The sequence below is a fragment of the Mastomys coucha genome, unplaced genomic scaffold, assembly GCF_008632895.1.
Source record: "Mastomys coucha isolate ucsf_1 unplaced genomic scaffold, UCSF_Mcou_1 pScaffold23, whole genome shotgun sequence".
Classification (NCBI taxonomy): Eukaryota; Metazoa; Chordata; class Mammalia; order Rodentia; family Muridae; genus Mastomys; species Mastomys coucha.
The window spans coordinates 73,350,606-73,370,253 of record NW_022196906.1 but is presented as its reverse complement, the minus strand read 5'-3'; the positions used below and the strand labels follow the sequence as shown (position 1 = coordinate 73,370,253).

The following is a 19,648-nucleotide window of genomic DNA, read 5'->3' as shown; positions in this document are numbered from 1 at the left end:
GCATGTTCTAGCTAGGTAAGCATGTTCTAGCTAGGTAAGCATGTTCTAGCTAGGTAAGCATGTTCTAGGTAAGCATGTTCTAACTAGGTAAGCGTGCTCTAAGGCTTTACTTACAGACTTCGTCAATGTTGTCTCTTATAAGGATTGCATCTGTCAACACCCAGAGACCACATTCCTAGGAAAGAAAAAGTTCATTTAAAAATGTTAACTATAGTCCAATATTTCACATTCCATATATACTTTCAGCTTGTTTGTTCATGACAGTGTCTGGCTGTGTACAACATAATGGTTTTGAGATCTTTCTTCTATCTCAGCCTCTCTATTAGTAGGATTGTTTATTTCATGTTTTTGCACTATACTATGATTTCCAGAACAGCTTACATATTTTAAAAGTATTTATATACCCAAAAGAAATGTAGACAATTAAATTGGGAGGTGGCTTGTAAGAGAAAAACAAAGAGTGAGACTGAACTCTTTGCTTGACGTTTGTAACTCTTGTATCAAGTTACCACAGTAAGAGCCAAGATTTTAAGCTCTACTAAATACAAAACAAACAAAAACACTTTATATATTTATGTTCATTTAAGAAAATATTAGTAGTGATGTATTTTAAAATATACAGTTAATACATTTGGAGTTATTTAAAATGTATATTGAGAAAAACTTATATATTTTCAGTATTGCCATAGACAAGCATCTACATAAGACTGTTAAAATGATTGTTGCTTATATCAAACAGCTTTTATAATACTCATTTTTATTGTTATATTTTATAAATTTTAAAGAATATGACAAAAATGTCAACTATAATAAGATCAAAATCAAAGTTTAAATATTCTCTAATTATAGAGAACATAGAGTGCATACATGTATGTGTGTGTGTGTGTGTGTGTATAACTCCTCCCTTCTCCTCTCACACAGTCATAAAAACACCCTTCTCAAAGTCAAATATAGTAATATTTTAAAAGTATGTTTAATGACAATTGCACTAAGCTAACAGTGAATGGGTGAATTTTTCCATTGGCTTTTAAAACTGAAAGGATGTATTTCTCTACTCTGATTAGACTTATGGGACAGTGAATTTCAGTCATACCTCCAATAGGTTAGTCTCCATTATGAAAATTAATTATAAAAGGGTTTGTAGTAGTAAAAGACACCAATTCTTTTCAGACTATCTGCCCAACTATACATACCTGAAAGACGGCGAAAGAGTTCATGAACATGCCTAGATAATATTCTGTGTTATAAAGCTCCAGCTCATGGACCATCTGCACAGAAGATAAGACACACAGTAAATAGATTTGCATCCATCCATCCTGCCACCACTTGTGTCTTAGAAGAAACACAGTATGCGGTCCTCATGTTCACTCAACTTGAAAATAGCACAAATCAAGAAACTATGAATATACGGATGAATTGTTTATCACATTCAACCAACCACATTTACACTTCTTATTTGAAATTATGTTTACTCTGCTCAGAAATACAGAGTTCCTTATATATATAGGATTTCCTGAGAGGAACTCACACAATCAGCACATAGAGGTTAGCACTGAAGTTTACTCTTAGCCGAGACAAGCAGGCTAACATGAAGAGGGTTAACACACATTCTATAAGAAGCCAGTTACTTAAATTCACAAAAGAGTGAATATAAGTTATAAATATTCAGAAAACTGTTCAGCTTTGTTGGTAATCAAAGCATCAGAATTGTACCAATAGGAGTTTTTTTAATAAATGGGATACTTGCATGTATTACTTTAGCAATCCAACTGTTTTTAAGGATACTGCTAGAAAGAATGGGCAAGGGCTGGCGAGATGGCTCAGCGGATAAGAGCATGGACTGCTCTTCCAAAGGTCCTGAGTTTGGATCCCAGACACCACATGGTGGCTCACAACCACCCGTAATGAGATCTGACGCCCTCTTCTGGTGCGTATGAAGACAGCTACAGTGAATTATGCTGGAGCAAGCAGGGCTGGCAGAGGTCCTGAGTTCAATTCCCAGCAACTACACACATGATGGCTCACGGCCATCTGTACAGCTACAGTGTACTCATACAAATAAAATAAATAAAAAATAAATCTTTAAAAAGAATTCATTTTAAAAAAAAGAAAGAATGGGCAAAACAAGCTAAAAGGATTGGTAAAGGTTCTTTCTCTTTTCTTCAAAAAGATAAACAAGTGATCAGAATTGGACCCAGCAAATCTATACCTAAATATATACTCATAAGAACTGAAAGCAAAGACTTGGGGGGTATTTCTACACCAGTGTTCACTGTAACTGCATTCACGATAGCCAGGAGGTTAGAGGGTGAGACCTAGGTGGTAGAAGAACGGCAAAGTCACTTCTAGAACTTATAATCAGCTCAAGAAAGCCAGATGTGGTTACACATTCTTATAACCTGGGAGGCTGAGGCAGGAGAACCATGAGTTTAAGAACAGTCTGTGTCATAGAGTAAGAACCTGCCTCAAATAATAATAATAAAGCCAGGTGATGGTGGGGCACACCTTTAACCCCAGCACTCTGTAGACGGAGGCAGGAAAATCTCTGTGATTTTGAGATCAGCCTGGTCTACAGAGCTAGTTCAGGGACAACCAAGAACACACACACACACACACACACACACACACACAAACTCTCTCAAAGAACTAATAATAATAATTAATAATTAACAATAAAACAAATGACCATCATATGTACCTCAGTGGCCTAGCATGGTACAATGTCCTAGGTTGAGTTTCTAAGATCACACACACACACACACACACACACACACACACACACACCTCATAAGATTCAAAAGTGCTCAGAAAAAACTGCCATGGAATCCTAGAACTAGCGAAAAGTGTAAATTAATATTAAAATGAATTAAAAGTTTTAAAGTAAGTACAGTAAATATTCATAAAAGATACAAGGAATATATATTATATATAATTATATTAGTAATATATATAATTAAATGTGCATAAAAGATACAAGGAAGTAGTAATATATATAATTAGTAATAAGAGCAAAAAATTAAGATTTGAAAGGTAATAATAGGTATTAATAATAGAATAGAAACCAAAAGAAAATACACATGTACTTCTGCCCAACTCATACTTGGAAGGCTTTCCTTTTAAAGGCTTTTCTGTTATTAATGAATTTGCTTTAAATCTTTAAGGTAATGCAAGAGTTACTTTTTTTCTTTTAACAAACCTTTTCACATGAACAAGAGAAAATTAAACTCACGTTTTCCATTGTAATATCATTGGGGTTTTCCATCAATGTCACACTTTTGTCAACAGCTACAATCCCCACCAGGGAGTCCAAATGCGTGGTAGAGACCCTGAGAGAGACCTTATCAGATGGCTTGACTCTAGGTTTACTCCAAAACAGCTTTACCTAAGAAAAGGAGAAGGCAAAACTAACTTACTTCGTTTTCTCCAGATCAAATGGCTCAAAGCCCACTGATGCTACCTCTGCCTTGGCCCATGGATAATTCCTAAAACCATACACAATTTTCCCTAAGAAACGGAATTTTTTTTTAAACTCCCACACGTGCAGTCCATGAAACATCGCCATGTGGTATAAGCACCAATTACCATTCACCTCTCTACCTTGCTTCCTTCCTTTCTCCATTTTCCAGTTCTCATTCCTCAGACGAAGCACAGGACAGTCATATCTAAAATCCCTGGGGAAGCCCTCCCGCTAAATGAAGAGGCAGAAAGGAAAAACACTGAAAGTCCGAAAGCAATTATCAGCTTCCTCTGCTGTCTCCATGGCTCCTTGAACTTCATCTGTCTTCATGTTCCACAAACCCTGGTCCAACTAATACTTCCTAAAGACCACTTCTCTGTCATGAGGGAAAGTTCCAATCCTGCTGAGGCCCTCCATGTCATCTAGCTCAATCCTAAAAGCAAATTGTACCCTAGATTCCACTGCCCAACCAAGATGTTCCCGCTAAGTGGCTGAACTATCAATGTGGCTGGCTTCCTCTTGTGTGTGGTCCCTAGTTGATCTTTCACTTTAGTCTTTCTGATCATCTTTATATAAAGATGAGAGAAAGTATCTTTTTAAAAAGGAAATTGAAATTTTCTATTTCATTTGTCAAAAAAAATCTCTTGAAAACATCCTTTACCCTACTTCCCCAGCATGGGTGATCTTATAACCTGCTTCATACCTGGTCCCTAGAGGTGTGTCTCCTTATTTTAACCTCCATAATTCCTTTCTAAAATTCACCCGTTTTACATGGCTATTATAAAGTGAATCTTTGACAGACACTAAGAAAACATATTGCTACTTCTGTAAAAAAAAAAAAAAAAAACTTTTCGTAAGATTAAAAAATAGAATTTATATCATATTTAGAGGAAGTTAGGGTTACTCAGAGCTAGATGCAGTTCAATGCTAGCACATTTGCCTAAAATGCACAAAGCCCTAGACTCACCGTCATACAAAAAAATTAAAATAAATTATTTTAAACATAAGAAAACATGAATTCAACACTTTAACAATTTTAAAGGCAATATTGAGAGTTATACAAAACACATTTAAACTGATTCTTGTAGATTGCAGTCTATATGCAGGCTAGGGCAGGCACAAGATAAGACTAGAACCTGTGATTGGACAGTGAGAAAAGAAGGCGGGCTAAGAGTTTTAGAGCTGAGTGCAGGGAGACAAAGAGACAGGGAGGGAGATGGAGATGAGGAGACAAGATGGAATCCATAGGAGAGAAAAAGGAACCAGAACCATGCAGTCCTGGGAGCCATAAGTATTGGGGATTTCTTAGATAAATGATTAAATAATCATTAGGGTGCTTTTGCCTCATCTAGGTGTGCAGCTATTGTTTATATCAATTGAGTTTTAAGTTCTTTGTGTGGGTGTTTTGTGGGTTGAGAATTAACTGATATAAATCTGAATGATAAATTACAAGCCTCTAGAGTTTTGATTTTGCCGGGTTACGGGTATTTGTGACACCTAACCACAGAGGGCGGTTGGCTGGGAATGGGAGCAAGATCCGCAGCAAGAGACCGAGTTGGGCAGCCAACGGTGAGGATCATGGAGACCCTGGTAGCAGGGAAACCTCATTACTACCCTGCTAGCTTGGGTGCCTGATTTTAAATATATCAGGCATAGGAGGGCTAAGGCAGTGGGTGAGAACAATGGCTCTTTCTGGTATGGTTGTGATGCTTACACTGGGTTTCTTGTCAGAGCTGAGGCTGAGGTGGTCTTCTGTGCAAGCTGATTACTCAGGCTAAGTAGTACCCCAGTACTGGTGCACTGGAGACAAGGCTCCACCCAGGTCCCCAAAAGCCAGACATCAAGACAAGTGAAGTTTGTCCCCGCTAGCTTCCAGATGACAGAGTAGATAATCCAAAACCCGGCTCTGCTTCCATGCACAACTCCCACGGCCCTGCTCTCTATACCTACCCCATTGCCACACTAAGGTCAACACACACATGGTCCGTGTTACCACTGGAATTTCAGGCAGAGCAATATTGGCTCAACTATTTTTTAAAAATACTAAAATGACTTGGATAAATTTGATTTAAAGTCTTAAAGCCAGGAATCACAGCTGGCAAATAACTACAGTGCTTAATACAAAGAAATATTACATTACTCAGATGTCACTACAATGAAAATTTAAACATCATCACCTTAATTCTTACCTTATTTTGAAAAGCAAGCTGAACAGGGATTTTTAGAATATCATTTACAATTTCCTCATCCTCTGTAATATAATATGCAATTATATAGGCCTTTGGAGCCCAGGAAGCTTCTGGTGTTAAAGAGAAATTTCTTGAACTTTTTTTGTCTGCAACCACCAACTCTCCCTTTGATATTACCTAAAAAAAAAAAAAAGAAGAAGAAAAAAAAATAAGATGGTGAAATTTTTGCTAAAGAATGTCATAATTCAACTGAAATTATATTTATAATAATTTTAAGATAAGTTCTTAAATTATCTTCACAACCTTTTTACAAGCAAAAATCTGTGATAAATTTTGAGATAGTTAAATTTCAACAAAAAATAGATGTTGTGATTGTTAAGACCAGTAATGAATCTTTGAAAAAATGAGCGATATTGACAAAAAAAATCTACATAAGTTAAAAAAAGACTACAGTACAATTCATGTCATCCTTTACAAATGTTAATTTTTAATTCCCGATTTTTTTTGCACTTTTAATTTTCAATTGGCACATATATGTTCATGTTTATGGGACACAGTGCAACATTTCAGTGCATTTGTACAATGTATAATGACTAAATTAAGGTAACTGCTCTATCCAGCCCCTAATGCATTGACTTTTTTTAAAATGTCAGCAGTAATTTTTATTATTATTTGTCCTTTGTCAAATTGGGTAATTCCCACCCATAAAACATCATTGAGCATTTTTAACATACAAGTGTAGATGTCAAGGCCTTTTTTTCTGCATCAATTGAGATAAGTGCGTTTCCTTATGTTTAATACATTACATTAATGTTTTGGTATTTGTTTAATGATTTGTCTACATCTGTTTCTGTACACAGCTTGTGCATATAAGTACAGGTACCCACAGAGGTCAGAAGCCTGACATCCCCTGGAGTTGGAGTTATAGGTGATTGTGAGCTGCCCAACAGGTGTGCTCCACTCTAAACTCAGGTCTTTTGTAAAGCAGTAGTATATACTCTTAGCCACTGAGCCATCCCACCAGCTCAGCACAGAGCTTGGTCTGTGCAATCAGGGTCATTTCTCAGAAAGCTCCTATTGCACTGACCACTTCTATGTCTTGGAAACTAGCATGAGATGGAAAGAAATACAGAGCTCTAACGGGAGGGCTTGGTTAGCAAAACTACAAGGCCAAGGTGGCAAATTTTATTTTCTTTCTTATATTTCATAATTCTCACCAGGGGGGTCCATGTTGTCTATATGCTAGACATTCGTATTTTGTTTTGTTCTTGATGCAAAATTGAATTATCTATCTTAAATAAAAATATAAATATAGTCAAAGAAAGAAAATTGATTACACAATAAAAAAGAACAGACTAATCTGTAACAAGTTAGTAAGTCTGATGAAGACGTAACGTAAATATTACTTAAGGTAGATCTGTAACAGACCATAAATTTAAACTCTGAGAAATCACTAGCCTGAGAGGCAGCCAGGTGGGTAAAGATGCTTGCCATACAAGCCTCATAAACTGAGTTTAACCCTTGGAATCCATAATAGAAAGAGTGAACAGACTATCAAAAGTTCTTTCTGACCTCCACATACACGCCATGACACACAGGTGTCTGCATACATACATACACATTACACATATGCACACATACATAATAGTAAATCAATAAAGAAAACCTTAAAATAAAGAAATTACCATATAGCTTAAGTCCTTGAATTCCTTGTTGCTGCTAACCATCAAATTAAAAGGTGATCCCACCTAGAAAGAAAATATTAATTAATATGTACACCCCAGTTATAAGAATATCAAATCAGGCTGCAATTCTCACGTGGGTCACAAGCATTACCGTTATGTATTCATCTCTGGTTTTCAGCTGGATGTACGTCTTACTGGGCGAGGTGAACTTGCTGTGAACTGTCACAGAACCTGAACTATCAAGAAAAGAAGCCTGCAACAGAAGAAACAACACTATGAGTGCCCGGCTTCAGTAAGCTGAGAAGAAATGCTAAGTCTGAACAATCACAGAAAGCCAGATTCTCTGATTTTTGCTTTCTTGCAAAAACACACACACATTCACCAGACACTGGTTCCTTGTCATTTTGTAGGTCATGTTACACAGAATTTGACAGCTTTAAAATATAAAGGATGGGGGTGGATCTTCGGCATTGTAGCACAGAAGAAGAAAGCATAGCCCTCATTTCAGAAACGAAGAAATGCTAATAGACGACGGAATTAAACGTAAGATGGATCCTTTCCTTCTTCCCAAACGAAGCTCATACAGAAGCAAGCAACATCACATCTTGCTTGACCCACCAAAGTGAAGAATCAAATACTCAACCAGGGCAAGCCTGATGTAGTGTCACATATCTCTAATGCCAGCACTCAGGAGGCTGAGTCAGGAGGATCCCTATTGTGAGTTTGAGGCCAGCCTGGTCTATAAAGCAAGTTCCAGGACAGCCAGAGCTGTTTCACAGAGAAACCCTCTCTCAAGAAAAAAAAAAAAAAACTTTAAAAGAAAAAACTCAGTCAGGGACACTCCTATAATCCCGGCACTCATGGGGCAAAGGCAGAAGGACCATGAGTTGAGGGCAGTTCAACTACACAGCGAGCTCCAGGCCAGGCTGGGGCGTGCAGTGAAGCTCGAGTTCGTTCCCACCCGTGTTGTCCCTACTGAGTTAGGGCTCTAGCTCTGGCAGTGCCGGTACCAGAAGAAAAGTTACAGGAACCATGGGCTTTCCCAGACAGCCCAGGCTAGGAGAGAAAGCTCAGGAAAGGTGATTTCAAGTAACTGAAAACCAACCAAACCAACCAATGTGAGAGAGAGTGTGAGATGCTTCTCCATCAAAATCCTCACATTAACCTCACACCAGTCAGAATGACTAGGATGAAAAACTCAGGTGACAGCAGATGCTGAAGAGTTTGTGGAGAAAGAGAAACACTCCTTCATTGCTCGTGGGATTGCAAGCTGGTACAACCACTCTGGAAATCAGTTTGTTTGTTCCTCAGGATATTGGACGTAGTACTACCAGAGGACCCAGCTATACCACTCCTGGGCATAAACCCAGAAGATGCTCCAACATGTAATAAGGACACATGCTCCACTATGATCACAGCAGCCTTATTTATAATAGCCAGAAACTGGAAACAACCCAAATGTCCCTCAACAGAGGAATGGATACAGAAAATGTGGGACATTTACACAATGGAGTGATACTCAGCTATTAAAAACAATGAATTTATGAAATTCTTAGGGAAATGGATGGATCTGGAGAATATCATCTGAGTGAGGTAACCCAATCACAAAAGAACACACATGGTATGGACTCTCTGATAAGTGGATATTAGCCCAGATGCTCGGAATACCCAAGATACAATCCACAAGAAACTCAAGAAAAAGGAAGACCAAAGTGTGGATACTACATTCCTTCTTAAAAGGGGGAACAAAATACCCATGGAAGGAATTGTAGAGACTAACTATGGAGCAGAGACTGAAGGAAGGACAATCCAGAGACTGCTCCACCTGGGAATCCTTCCCATATTCAATCATCAAATCCAGACACTTATTGTGGATGCCAGCAAGTGATGGCTGACAGGAGCCTGATATAGCTGTCTCCTGAGAGGCTCTGACAGTACCTGACTAATACAGAAGTAGAGGCTCACAGCCATCCATTGGACTGAGTACAGGGTCCCCAGTGAAGGAGCTAGAGAAAGGACCCAAAGAGCTGAAGGGCTTGCAGCCCCCTAGGACAAACAACAATATGAACTATCTAGTACCCTCAGAGCTCCCAGGGACTAAACCACCAATGGAAGAATACACATGGTGGGACTCATGGCTCCAGCAGCATATATATAGCAGAGGATGGCCAAGTCAGTCATCAATGGGAGGAGAAGCCCTTGGCCCTGTGAAGGTTCTATGCCCCAGTGTAGGGAAATGCCAGGGCCAGGAAGCAGGAGAGGGTGGGGTGTGGGCAGGGGGAGGGGAGAGAGAACAAGGGTTTGTTTTTGTTTTTGTTTTTGTTTTTTTGGGGGGGGAACCTGGGAAAGGAGATATTGTATGACATGTAAATAAAGAAAACATCTAATAAAAAAATCTTCACATTACTATACTTTTTTGTGGTCCTTAAAATGAATTACCGGGAAACATCCAAAGTAGAACTTAGCCACTATGGTCAATGAGTTCTAATACTTCCCCTAAGTGTAAAGCAGATACGTGCCCACTCCCTGTGCTCTTTGAACTCTAAGGAGGTGAGTGTCTCCCACAAAGTTGCCATAGCAATAACACCACTGCTGTGGCATGAAACCAGATCATACCTTCAGTTGTAGCTCGCTGGAAATGGACGTGACTGGGAATTCAACCTTAACGATTCCATTTTGGGGGACAGTATAATTTATGATCTGGATATAATCCATTTCTTGATCTCTCTGACTCCCGGGGCCGCTATTTTTCCTCTGGGTCACTACTGTGACCAAATTATTTTCTATTTCTTCAGGAGTGAGTTGATTGCCATCAGAGCGGCTGACCTTCACCTAATTGTTAAAACAAAATATTTTAAGACAAGTAATAGGAAAATCAAAAGAGTTAAGCCCAGTTGAATGTAGTCTGTCTGTACCGGTCTCATAATGCTGGACTTTTGACAGTTATTGGTAGCACCCCAGTCCACACTTAGTAAACCCTTCTCCAGGAAGCATCTGGTGCCATGATCACTGCCATCTTAGTCTCGTGGCTTCCTTGCCTGACACAGCTCTTTTGCAATATATCCCTCTTTTTGTTCTGTTGTAACTGACAGGAGTGAAGATATTCTAAATGCACACTTGCATCCTGCACTTTGGTTATCAGACTGTTAAAATACAGAACACGAGTCACTCGAGTCCTCACCTTCCCCAGGAATCTCATGCTGGGAGAAGAAAAAGGTCTGCATCAGTCAGAGGGGAAACTTTTCTCCCAGCGATCCAGCTTTCTAGATACCATAGAGGAGGGACAGTGATGGTCTATTGGTGGCTCTGTGCTTTGCCTTGCAACTGTTTAGAGGTCCCTAAGGCTCGCCTCTCTTTAAGCCTTCACTTCATGACTCCAACAATGAGCCTGGAGGGATTGAGTCTCCACCTCCTTGTGCCGCTCCCCACTGTGGCCGCCCTGAGTAAATCTCCATTCTGGTTTTCATCACTAGTTTGACTGCTTTAATCAGCTTACTGAGGACAGGTGGCTCACTGGGTCACTAGCTATGACCCCAGAGTCTGGTGACACTCTGAGAGTCCCTGTCAGTTCCTTGGTTTTTTTTTTTTTTCTGCTTCAAAATTTCCAACGCTCAGCTGGCTTAGCTTCATAGTTCTTTGTGTTTATACCTCAAACTCAAAATTCCCATCCTCACCTTCTGCTGGAGCTCCATTTGAGGAAATCTCCACCTGATAGCCAGTCACTTCAAATTCAGCACATTAGTACCGAGCAACCATCGTATGTTTCCTGTTTTTACTAATCACCACAATCCTGACAGACTGGCAGTCTCAGTTTGCCCACCAACCCCCAGTCCCCCACTTCCCAAATCCAGTGAGTAGTATCAAGACCCATATTTCCCTGCCCATCTTCTCCACCTCCATGGCCACCACCACAGGATGCCTCCTAGGCTCACACCTGGCTGCTGCTGCTCTTTTCTCTCAGCCCTCCAACAGTCCTCCTTAAACACTGCTCTCGTGGCATCACACACACACACACACACACACACACACACACTCTACCCCACTTCCATCTCATCTGTGTTCATAGGCTCCAAATCTCACTGCCTAGAGCATAACATTCAGCCCATCTAGGAGACCCTCTGGAGCTCAGGATCTCCTTAGAGTTTCCTAAGCATTGCCTCCTGTTAAACCAGGCCAAGTTCTCTATAGCAAATGCACAGGTCCCGACACCTTTCTGAATGCACTCTGCTTTTGCCAACCACAGCTCCTTTTGCATTATCTCATCCTGTTCCTGCCCCCCACTCACGTGACCCAACATTTAAAACACTACAAATCCTGTCATCCATCCATCATTAAGGTTGCCTCTTCCATAAGGCACCCCTTAATAACTTCTATCTCCACTCACAAAGCCAGCTCTCCCTTCCTGGGTCTCCCTCAGCTTCATAAACACCATATCCTGCACACTGACAAAATTCACTCAAGTTGAGAGATGGAGCATAAATAGGAGCAATGACCAAATGTCCTACATGTGAAAATGTCATAAAGAATTTTGGGTGTTTTGGGTGTTTCCTACTTTACTTGTTTCAACTTACTCAAATAATAAGTGTTAATTCTACATTCTCTCTCTGGAAAAAAGAGTATCCTTGATGATAATTTTTAAATACTATATCTTTGATGAAATTAAAGTTTAGTCCTTATAAAAATTAACACTGGTGGCTGGCGAGATGGCCCAGCAGTTAAGAACACTGGCTGCTTTTCCAGAGGTCCTGAGTTCAATTCCCAGCAACCACATGGTGGCTCACAACCATCTGTAATGGGGTCTGATGCCCTCTTCAGGTGTGTCTGAAGGGAATGGTGGTGTACTCATATGCATAAAATAAATAAAAAAATTTTAAAAGAAATTACTTTATTAAAATATATAAATTTATAAAATATATGTACACATATATTAGACAAAGGTCACTTGGAAGCAATTCTCCATATTTATGTTTCTTTTTTTTTCTTTTTCTTTTCTTTCTTTTTTTTCTTTTTTTTTTTTTTTTTTTTTTTTTTTTTTTTTTTTTTTTTTTTTTGGTTTGGTTTTTGGTTTTTGGTTTTTTGTTTTTTGTTTTTCAAAGCAAGGTTTCTCTGTGTAGCCCTGGCTGTCCTAGAACTTGCTCTATAGACCAGGTTGTCCTTGAACTCAGAGAGATGCGCCTGTCTCTGCCTCCCAAGTGCTCAGATTAAAGGTGTGTACCACCACCACCCAACCACATTCATATTTCTGAAGAGGAAAAGTAAGCCATGTCCTTTTTTACTTAAAGACAGAGCACATGATCTCCCAGTCTGCCTTGTTTCTCCAGGACTCATGCTTACTAATAAATATACCAACTTACAGAGGCTGTGAAGTTGAGGGTCGGCTTCAAGACAGCTGTATAATCAAAAATCTCAATGATGTAATCGTGTTGCTTGAAAAACACATTGGCACTTGCCCTTCTTGAATTGCCTATATTGGAGATTGCATCATTTAGGTTGTAAAAGTACTTTTTCACCAGTGGGGCGCATCCACCTAAGCTTCTTGCTGAAGGGGCTAAAGATATCCGGGCACATAGGTCTATGCCTGTTATTGACAATGATCCCAAGAGAAACACAAAAGTTTAGCATACTCTTCTCCTGGTGGTGTACACCAGGAGAAGAAAGCACAGACAGAATAGGTTTTGCTTGTTGGGTCAACTGAATCAATCCGTTGAAATAGTAATACAATGCTCCAAGCAACTAACTCTAACATTCTTATTGAAAGAGTAAACTGTCCAGGAAGTGACAAAGGAGAAAAGAAAGAAGAGGAAGCCAGCTAGTCCGATGAAAATATAGGCCCCCTGTGTGTTTCTCAGGCTAGAAAAACAGAGTTGAAATGGGGGGGGGGGGGGGGAGGTCGAATAGCAACTATTATCATATGAAGCTGAAGTCCAGGTTTCTAGATCGTAAGTTTCACTATTTTATGAAACACTCTACAAGTTAAAGTCTTCAACGTTAAATAAGCTCCCCAGAAAAGCATCGAATCCCCTCTCCTGAGATTTGCTAGCACAGTAAACAGGTAACAGACAGCAAAGAGTTTTACCTTCGTTGAGGCTACAAACCTGTGAGCGATTCCGTCACAGTAGCTACAATCTCTACGGGCCCAGGAAAGGATTGGTCCACATACTCATAATTCCCTTCCGAGACATCCATTATCTTTTTCAAATTCAGTACATTTTTCATCTCATCAGCCTCAAAAGAGAAGTTTGCGAATCCATTTATCTGTTTTGTTCAAAAAAAACAAAACAAAAAAACAAAAAACAAAAAAACAAAACAAATTTTACATTTCACTTTAGGAATTCAAATTCTAGAAACAAAACTCTCACACCGTCATATTGGATGGTTGTTTATTCTCTCATCTAATGCTAGAAAGTTCTTGATTTTCTTACATACTTACTTTAGTAAGGCTGTACCAAACTTTATTTTTAGAAAAAAAATTAAACTTTCCACCCTGTGATCTGAATCATAATTATTTACCACATCTGTATCGCATTATGTTGAAAATGGGTATAAACTTTCACTAAGTACTACATTCTCTTGTTGTTCCTGTAATTAATTTCTGTCATTTGTCCCTTTGTGACTTTTGAGACGGAGTCTCAGGAAGCGCCGGCTGGCCTCACATTTACTAGATGGCTGAAGCTGATCTTGACCTGCTTCTTCTTCTTTCTCCACCTCCCTGAGGGCTGGGGTAATAGGTATGTTCCACCACACCCCACTGGGTCCTATAGTTACCTTTTTTAAATTGAGATTGAAATTGTTCCTGTTGTAGATTATAAAATATCTGCAAAAGTTACCTCAAAATGTTTTGTGATATTCTTCTGCTTTCCCCATAAAGATAAAGGTAGAAATGTAACTGACAAACTTCCCTTCACTGGCTTCCCGAATGTATACCTGAAAACAATTTTTAAAATATTCTATTATTACACTTTCAACTCAATGGTGTCAGAGGAACAAGATAAAAAAAATATATCACTTTCAATAAGCATACATTAGCAATTCAAAAGAGATGGATTACATTAAAAATATACCTCTCTGACAATTTTAAAAAAAAATAAAAAAGGTACTACTCCACCATGTTAGCAATGTTATCCCAACAGTCAGGAGGCTAAAATGGGACAAATTCAAGGCCGGCTTCTCAATGATCTGTCCCATGAAAACAGAAAACACCAACCAAAGCCCAAAGAACAAAGAACGTTCTTAACAAATAGTGATTCTTCAGATTAGGTCTCCAAATGAAACTCTGAATTAAAGCGTCTAAAATCAACTCAAACGCTTCCTATCCGCAGCCTCCACCCACTGAGAGGACGCTGGGGAAGTGCAGGCATTACAGAAAGGCACAGCTCCTGAAAGAGTGAGCTCCAAAAATCCTAGGGAAAGCTCTCGGCACTAGAAACCTGGACTGGCCATCCATCACCTGATTGTCTTCACACCTACAAAAATGTCTGGATGTTAATTGAAGTTATAATCACCATAGGCAACTGTCACACATCCCAGGACACTCCAGGAGGGATTATCAGACCTTAAACTATAGAGTACCAAATGCGTTTATAGCTACCAAAAAAAATTTTTTTGACTTTTTTTTTTAAGCAAGGAAACTTTTAAAAACTAATTTTTTTAAGCATCGTTTCAAACTCATCTTCTCATGTCAAACCAGATTCTCTGGCACTTCACAGTCTTAATTTTATTTCCTTAATTACTCCTTCTCATAATGGTGTCACTTCTTCACGCAAAGGAAAGGCGATCTTCAGTAAATCATCTTACTGCCAGAAAGTCTTTTTAAAACGGGTTCTTTCCATCTCTATTTCAAACACTGGGCTGACCCTCAAAGCCAGTTTTGCTCTGCAGTTCACAAATTGTAATAGTAAACTGATGTTTCCTGAATCTGTTAATTAGACACAGAAATAACCTCTCCTCTGGGCCAGCTCCAAAGCAAATGCAGAATTTTCCAAATTAAGAGAAAGAAAAAAGAAAAAAAAAAAATCCACCTTCAAATATACCATCCTTCCAAGCAAAAACAGGGAAGTTAGTGGGGACCTGGCTGGAAACCGTGGCACCAGAATCACTCACCCGAGCCCTTGGCACCTAACATGGTCTGTGTCTTGTTAACTATTAAATAAAGGCAAAACCAGAATGCCAGGATATTACATTTTTAAATGGTTGTATCATATGATAATTCAGAGTGCTTGAAAGGAATAGCAATGTATTCTCAAAGGCACTTTTATTTTTTAACTTTGGCTTAAATGTGAAGCTGAGGCTACAGAGAGATGATTCAGTGGTTAAGATTTTTTTCCCCATTCTGAACCATTTCCCTGGCCACTAATACCTAATATTTCAGAAACGTGACACTGCATTCTATAAGCTCTTACCTACTAGTCTGTGGGAAATATTTTAAGAATGACAGCTTGAAGTAAAGTTACAGACGTAAAGACCTATGGGCATCTGTCCTGCGCTAAATGAAGTATTACAGACCGTTGATTGCTATAGAGTAGACATCTCTTTTTAAAAGGAAAACCTTGTGCTAGTACTCTTAAGTATGTATGTAGGTTTTTGTCACGCTGTTTTACAACCGTTTAGAGCCATACTCAAAAGGCAAATGCAACTTACTTTGCTGTGACAGAGCCATTTAAATGCTTAGACTTCAAGGAACAATAGAGTGGTGTCTGCAGAGTGACTTCAAACTTCGGTAACACTGCAAAAGAAAATAGAGCTATTGAAGGAATCTATTTCAGCAGTATCTGCCCACATCTGCAGCTGATGCACATGAAAATAAAAGTTGTTCTCATGAGTTGATAGTTGGTATTTCTTGAACTTGGCTTTGTTAGGATCCACATGTTAACATAAATCAAAAGCCCTTTATGTAACTCAATCAGATAATCTTACTTAGATCAACTTTATATAATAACAAAATGGTTTTGCTTGCTTGCTTTCATTTATTTACTTATCTGTTTTGCAAGTGTGTGAGCACCAGAGAGTATGCATGTGCATTCCAAATGTGCCAGAGGAACATGCAAAGATGAGAACATGGAGTCCCTGGAACTGCAGTTACAGGTGCTGATGAGCCATTATGTGGGTGCTGGGAACCAAACCCGGGTCCTCTGCAAGAGCAGGCATCATCCTTGACCAATGAACCATCTCAATAGCTCCCACAAAATGTTTTGCAATTAATACTACTTTAAATAAAGTACCACAATAAAAATGTTTATGGTTTTGGTTTGAGCTTATAGAAAAGTTTTTATAATGTCAATGATCAAAGAAACATGTGAGACTCCTATAAGGGACCTCACCACACAATTAACATAATATAAATATCAAAAAGGCACATAAGTCAGTAAAACACCCCAAACCTATGGGGCTAAAGACGCTGAATGTACCAAGACACTGATAAACTCTAAACCAGGGTAGGAGGGAGGCTCAAAAAAGTCACATAGGGCAACTATGACACACACACACACACACACACACACACACACACACACACACACCTCTCCAAAGAATCCAAAGGCTCTCTCTTCAAATACTGTAGGTTGCTCACCAATCACCCCACAACTGTACCTCATCAAGGCTATGTAACCACCCAGCATCAACACAGTGAAATATGAAAACAGCATATAAAAATTTTGATCATGCTTGCCATGGTGGCTCACCACTTAAATCCCAACACTTGGGAAGCAGAGACAGGAGGATCTCTAGGAGTTCAAGGCCAGCCTGGTCTACTTAGCAAGTTCTGAGGAGTGGAGACTACCCAGTGAAAGCCTTTCTCAAAAAAAAAAAAAAAAAAGTTGCTTCCCTACGATTTCTTCTAGAGCATTGACCAAAGGAAATGAAATATTAGCCACGTGTTTAATTTTTCATTTCTAGTGATCACATTTTTAAAAAATAAACAAGTAAAACAAATTTTGCAATATTTTTCTTAACTTGTCTAAAATCTTCTTGCTTTAATATTCAACCAAAATTTAAAACGTATTACTAACGGACTTTCTTTTTCTAGCACTAAGTGTTGGAAATCCGGGATGAATTTTACATGTGTAGCGCATCTCTATTGGAACCAGATACATGCCTGCATCTGTACACCTATATACGGTGAGAGGCTGTGGGCGACACACAAAATTCCAGTTAAGGAGCTGCAGAACAGTATGACCAGCCTAAGCTAAGAGTAGTTTTTACTCATCATAATTGGTTGGAACAAACAAAATGGAAATATGTGGTGATGCCTAAGCTTGCTGCATAGCAGCAGCATTTGCTGATGTGTGTCTGTGTCACTATCATTTTATAGAGACACAGATGAACAACTAAAATAGATACTATGGCCTACAGAGATCAAAACACTGCTTTCAGTCCCATTGCAGGAAACTCCTTTGCTGTTCCAGACCATGACATGGATGGGAAAGTACCATGGAACATAGAGGGCTAGAATCACAAAGACGCAACAAACTAGTTTTCAGAATCCTTTTACCCAGATTAAAAGTTATCACAAAGAGTTGTATAAATCAAATTAAAGGGCTCATCTACAAGCTCAAAGACACTACTTAATTTACCAGCTCTTAGGGAGGCCTTATGCCTTTACTCATCCCTGCCTTTTCTCTATCCAGGCCACCGCTTTCTTCTGTGTGCTTATAAATTCAATATGGTGCCTGCACAAAGATGTCCTAACTTATCTGAACACCATCTCCACTGTGTCAAACAAACAAAGATATATGGAAAGTAACTGATGTCAAATTGGTAATTCTGGATTTTGTGGTACTAGGAACTGAACCCAGGCCCTTGTCCATGCTCGCAACTGAACGGTGTTCCCAATTCCAATGTTCAGTATTCCAAGAGTCAAAAAATAATGATATTCTATAATTACAGGCGAGCCAGGTGCTTGGGAGGCCAAGGTGAGAAGATGACCACAAGTCTGAGGCTAGCCTGCTTTTCAAAGCAGGTTCCAGACAGCATTACACAAAGAGATCCTCTCAAAAAAAAAAAACAAACAAACAAACAAACAAAACAAAACAAAACCAAAAGGCCGGAGAGACAGCTAAGCCTTTAAGGAAACTGACTGTCTTTCCATAGGACCCAGAGTTGATTCCAAAAGCCAACCTGGCAGCTCACAGCCATAAGCCATAACTGTAGCTTAAGTTCCAACGCCCTCTTCTGGCTTCTACAGGCACAGCACTCATGTGGTGCACAGACATACATGACAGGCAAAACATTCATACACATAAAGTAAAAATAAGTAAATCTCAAAAACAAAAACAGAAAAATTGTCATAAGAGAAAACTGGCATTGTGGAATGTTAGATATTGCCTATTTTTTGCTTTATAATGTAATTTCAGAACATTTGCAAAGGAATGTTTAACCCTAGAAGGAATATTAAAGTTATATCTTTATTGGGATTTTTATTTTAAATAACCTGTCTCTTGAAAATTTCTCATCTCTATAGAAAGTAATAAATGCAGATTTTTCCTTCAAAACAAAGAATATCTCTTACCATATTCTAAGACCTGAAAGGACTGGTAATATTGCTGACCCTATTGAGAAGAGAAGACAAAAACAAATACGAGTTAGTTTATATTACCCTCTTCTCTGCATAAAAGTATTTAGAAAATTCATTTTTAATGGAATTTATAATGATTTAAGCATCGAAACTATTTTCCTCTGTGGACATTTTTTTTCCGGTCAACTTCAAGATCAAGCTTGTGAAACAGAGTTTTCATATACTCTGATTTGTTCATATAAAAAGGTAACTTCTCGGGCTGGAGATATAACTCAGTAGTTTAGAACACTGGATGTTCTTCTAAAGGACCCTGATTCAATTCCAAACCCCTACATCATAGCTTACAACTGCTACAATTTCAGTTCCAAAGGGCCCAACACCCTCACACAGACATAAGTGCAGACCAAACGCCAATGTACATAAAATAAAAATAAATATTTTTTAAAGTAACTTCCCTAATTGTTGGGTCCCTCCCTTCTGCCTCAGCTGCAAGACACCGGAGCTTGCAACCTACCAGAGACTCAACTCACACTTGCTCACTACCCTGAGTTCCGCCTTCGAGGATTTCAGAGGAAACTACACCTGCTGGCTGGCATGTCTACAGCCTGAGGACATCTGTTGTTGACCTCCACCCCCACTGTGGACTGTGACTCCAACCACACCCTGACGGACGCCCTGAGTGTCCACCTTCAGCCCAGCAGCCAGTTTCCCTTTGACTTCCTCCTTGACTTTGTTCGGAGTCTTCCTGACTCCTCCCGAATTCCTTATGTTATTCAAATGTCATTGTAACCTAGAGATTCAGTTTTGC

General features: G+C 39.1%; 1 protein-coding gene across 1 annotated transcript in view; it reads right to left on the bottom strand.

Moving 5' to 3' along the window:
- The window catches only part of Cd109 (CD109 molecule), a 104,206-nt gene that overhangs the window by 46,884 nt on the left and 37,674 nt on the right, over nucleotides 1–19,648 (bottom strand). Inside the window, exons 6-17 of the mRNA XM_031346185.1 lie at nucleotides 18,835–18,874; nucleotides 15,969–16,053; nucleotides 14,159–14,255; nucleotides 13,427–13,586; nucleotides 12,686–12,795; nucleotides 9,948–10,163; nucleotides 7,483–7,584; nucleotides 7,332–7,394; nucleotides 5,647–5,823; nucleotides 3,230–3,382; nucleotides 1,194–1,268; nucleotides 115–175 (exon numbers count right to left, since the gene is read on the bottom strand). Coding sequence (XP_031202045.1) covers nucleotides 115–175; nucleotides 1,194–1,268; nucleotides 3,230–3,382; nucleotides 5,647–5,823; nucleotides 7,332–7,394; nucleotides 7,483–7,584; nucleotides 9,948–10,163; nucleotides 12,686–12,795; nucleotides 13,427–13,586; nucleotides 14,159–14,255; nucleotides 15,969–16,053; nucleotides 18,835–18,874 — 1,339 coding nt within the window. The remainder of the gene's footprint in view (nucleotides 1–114; nucleotides 176–1,193; nucleotides 1,269–3,229; nucleotides 3,383–5,646; nucleotides 5,824–7,331; nucleotides 7,395–7,482; nucleotides 7,585–9,947; nucleotides 10,164–12,685; nucleotides 12,796–13,426; nucleotides 13,587–14,158; nucleotides 14,256–15,968; nucleotides 16,054–18,834; nucleotides 18,875–19,648) is intronic.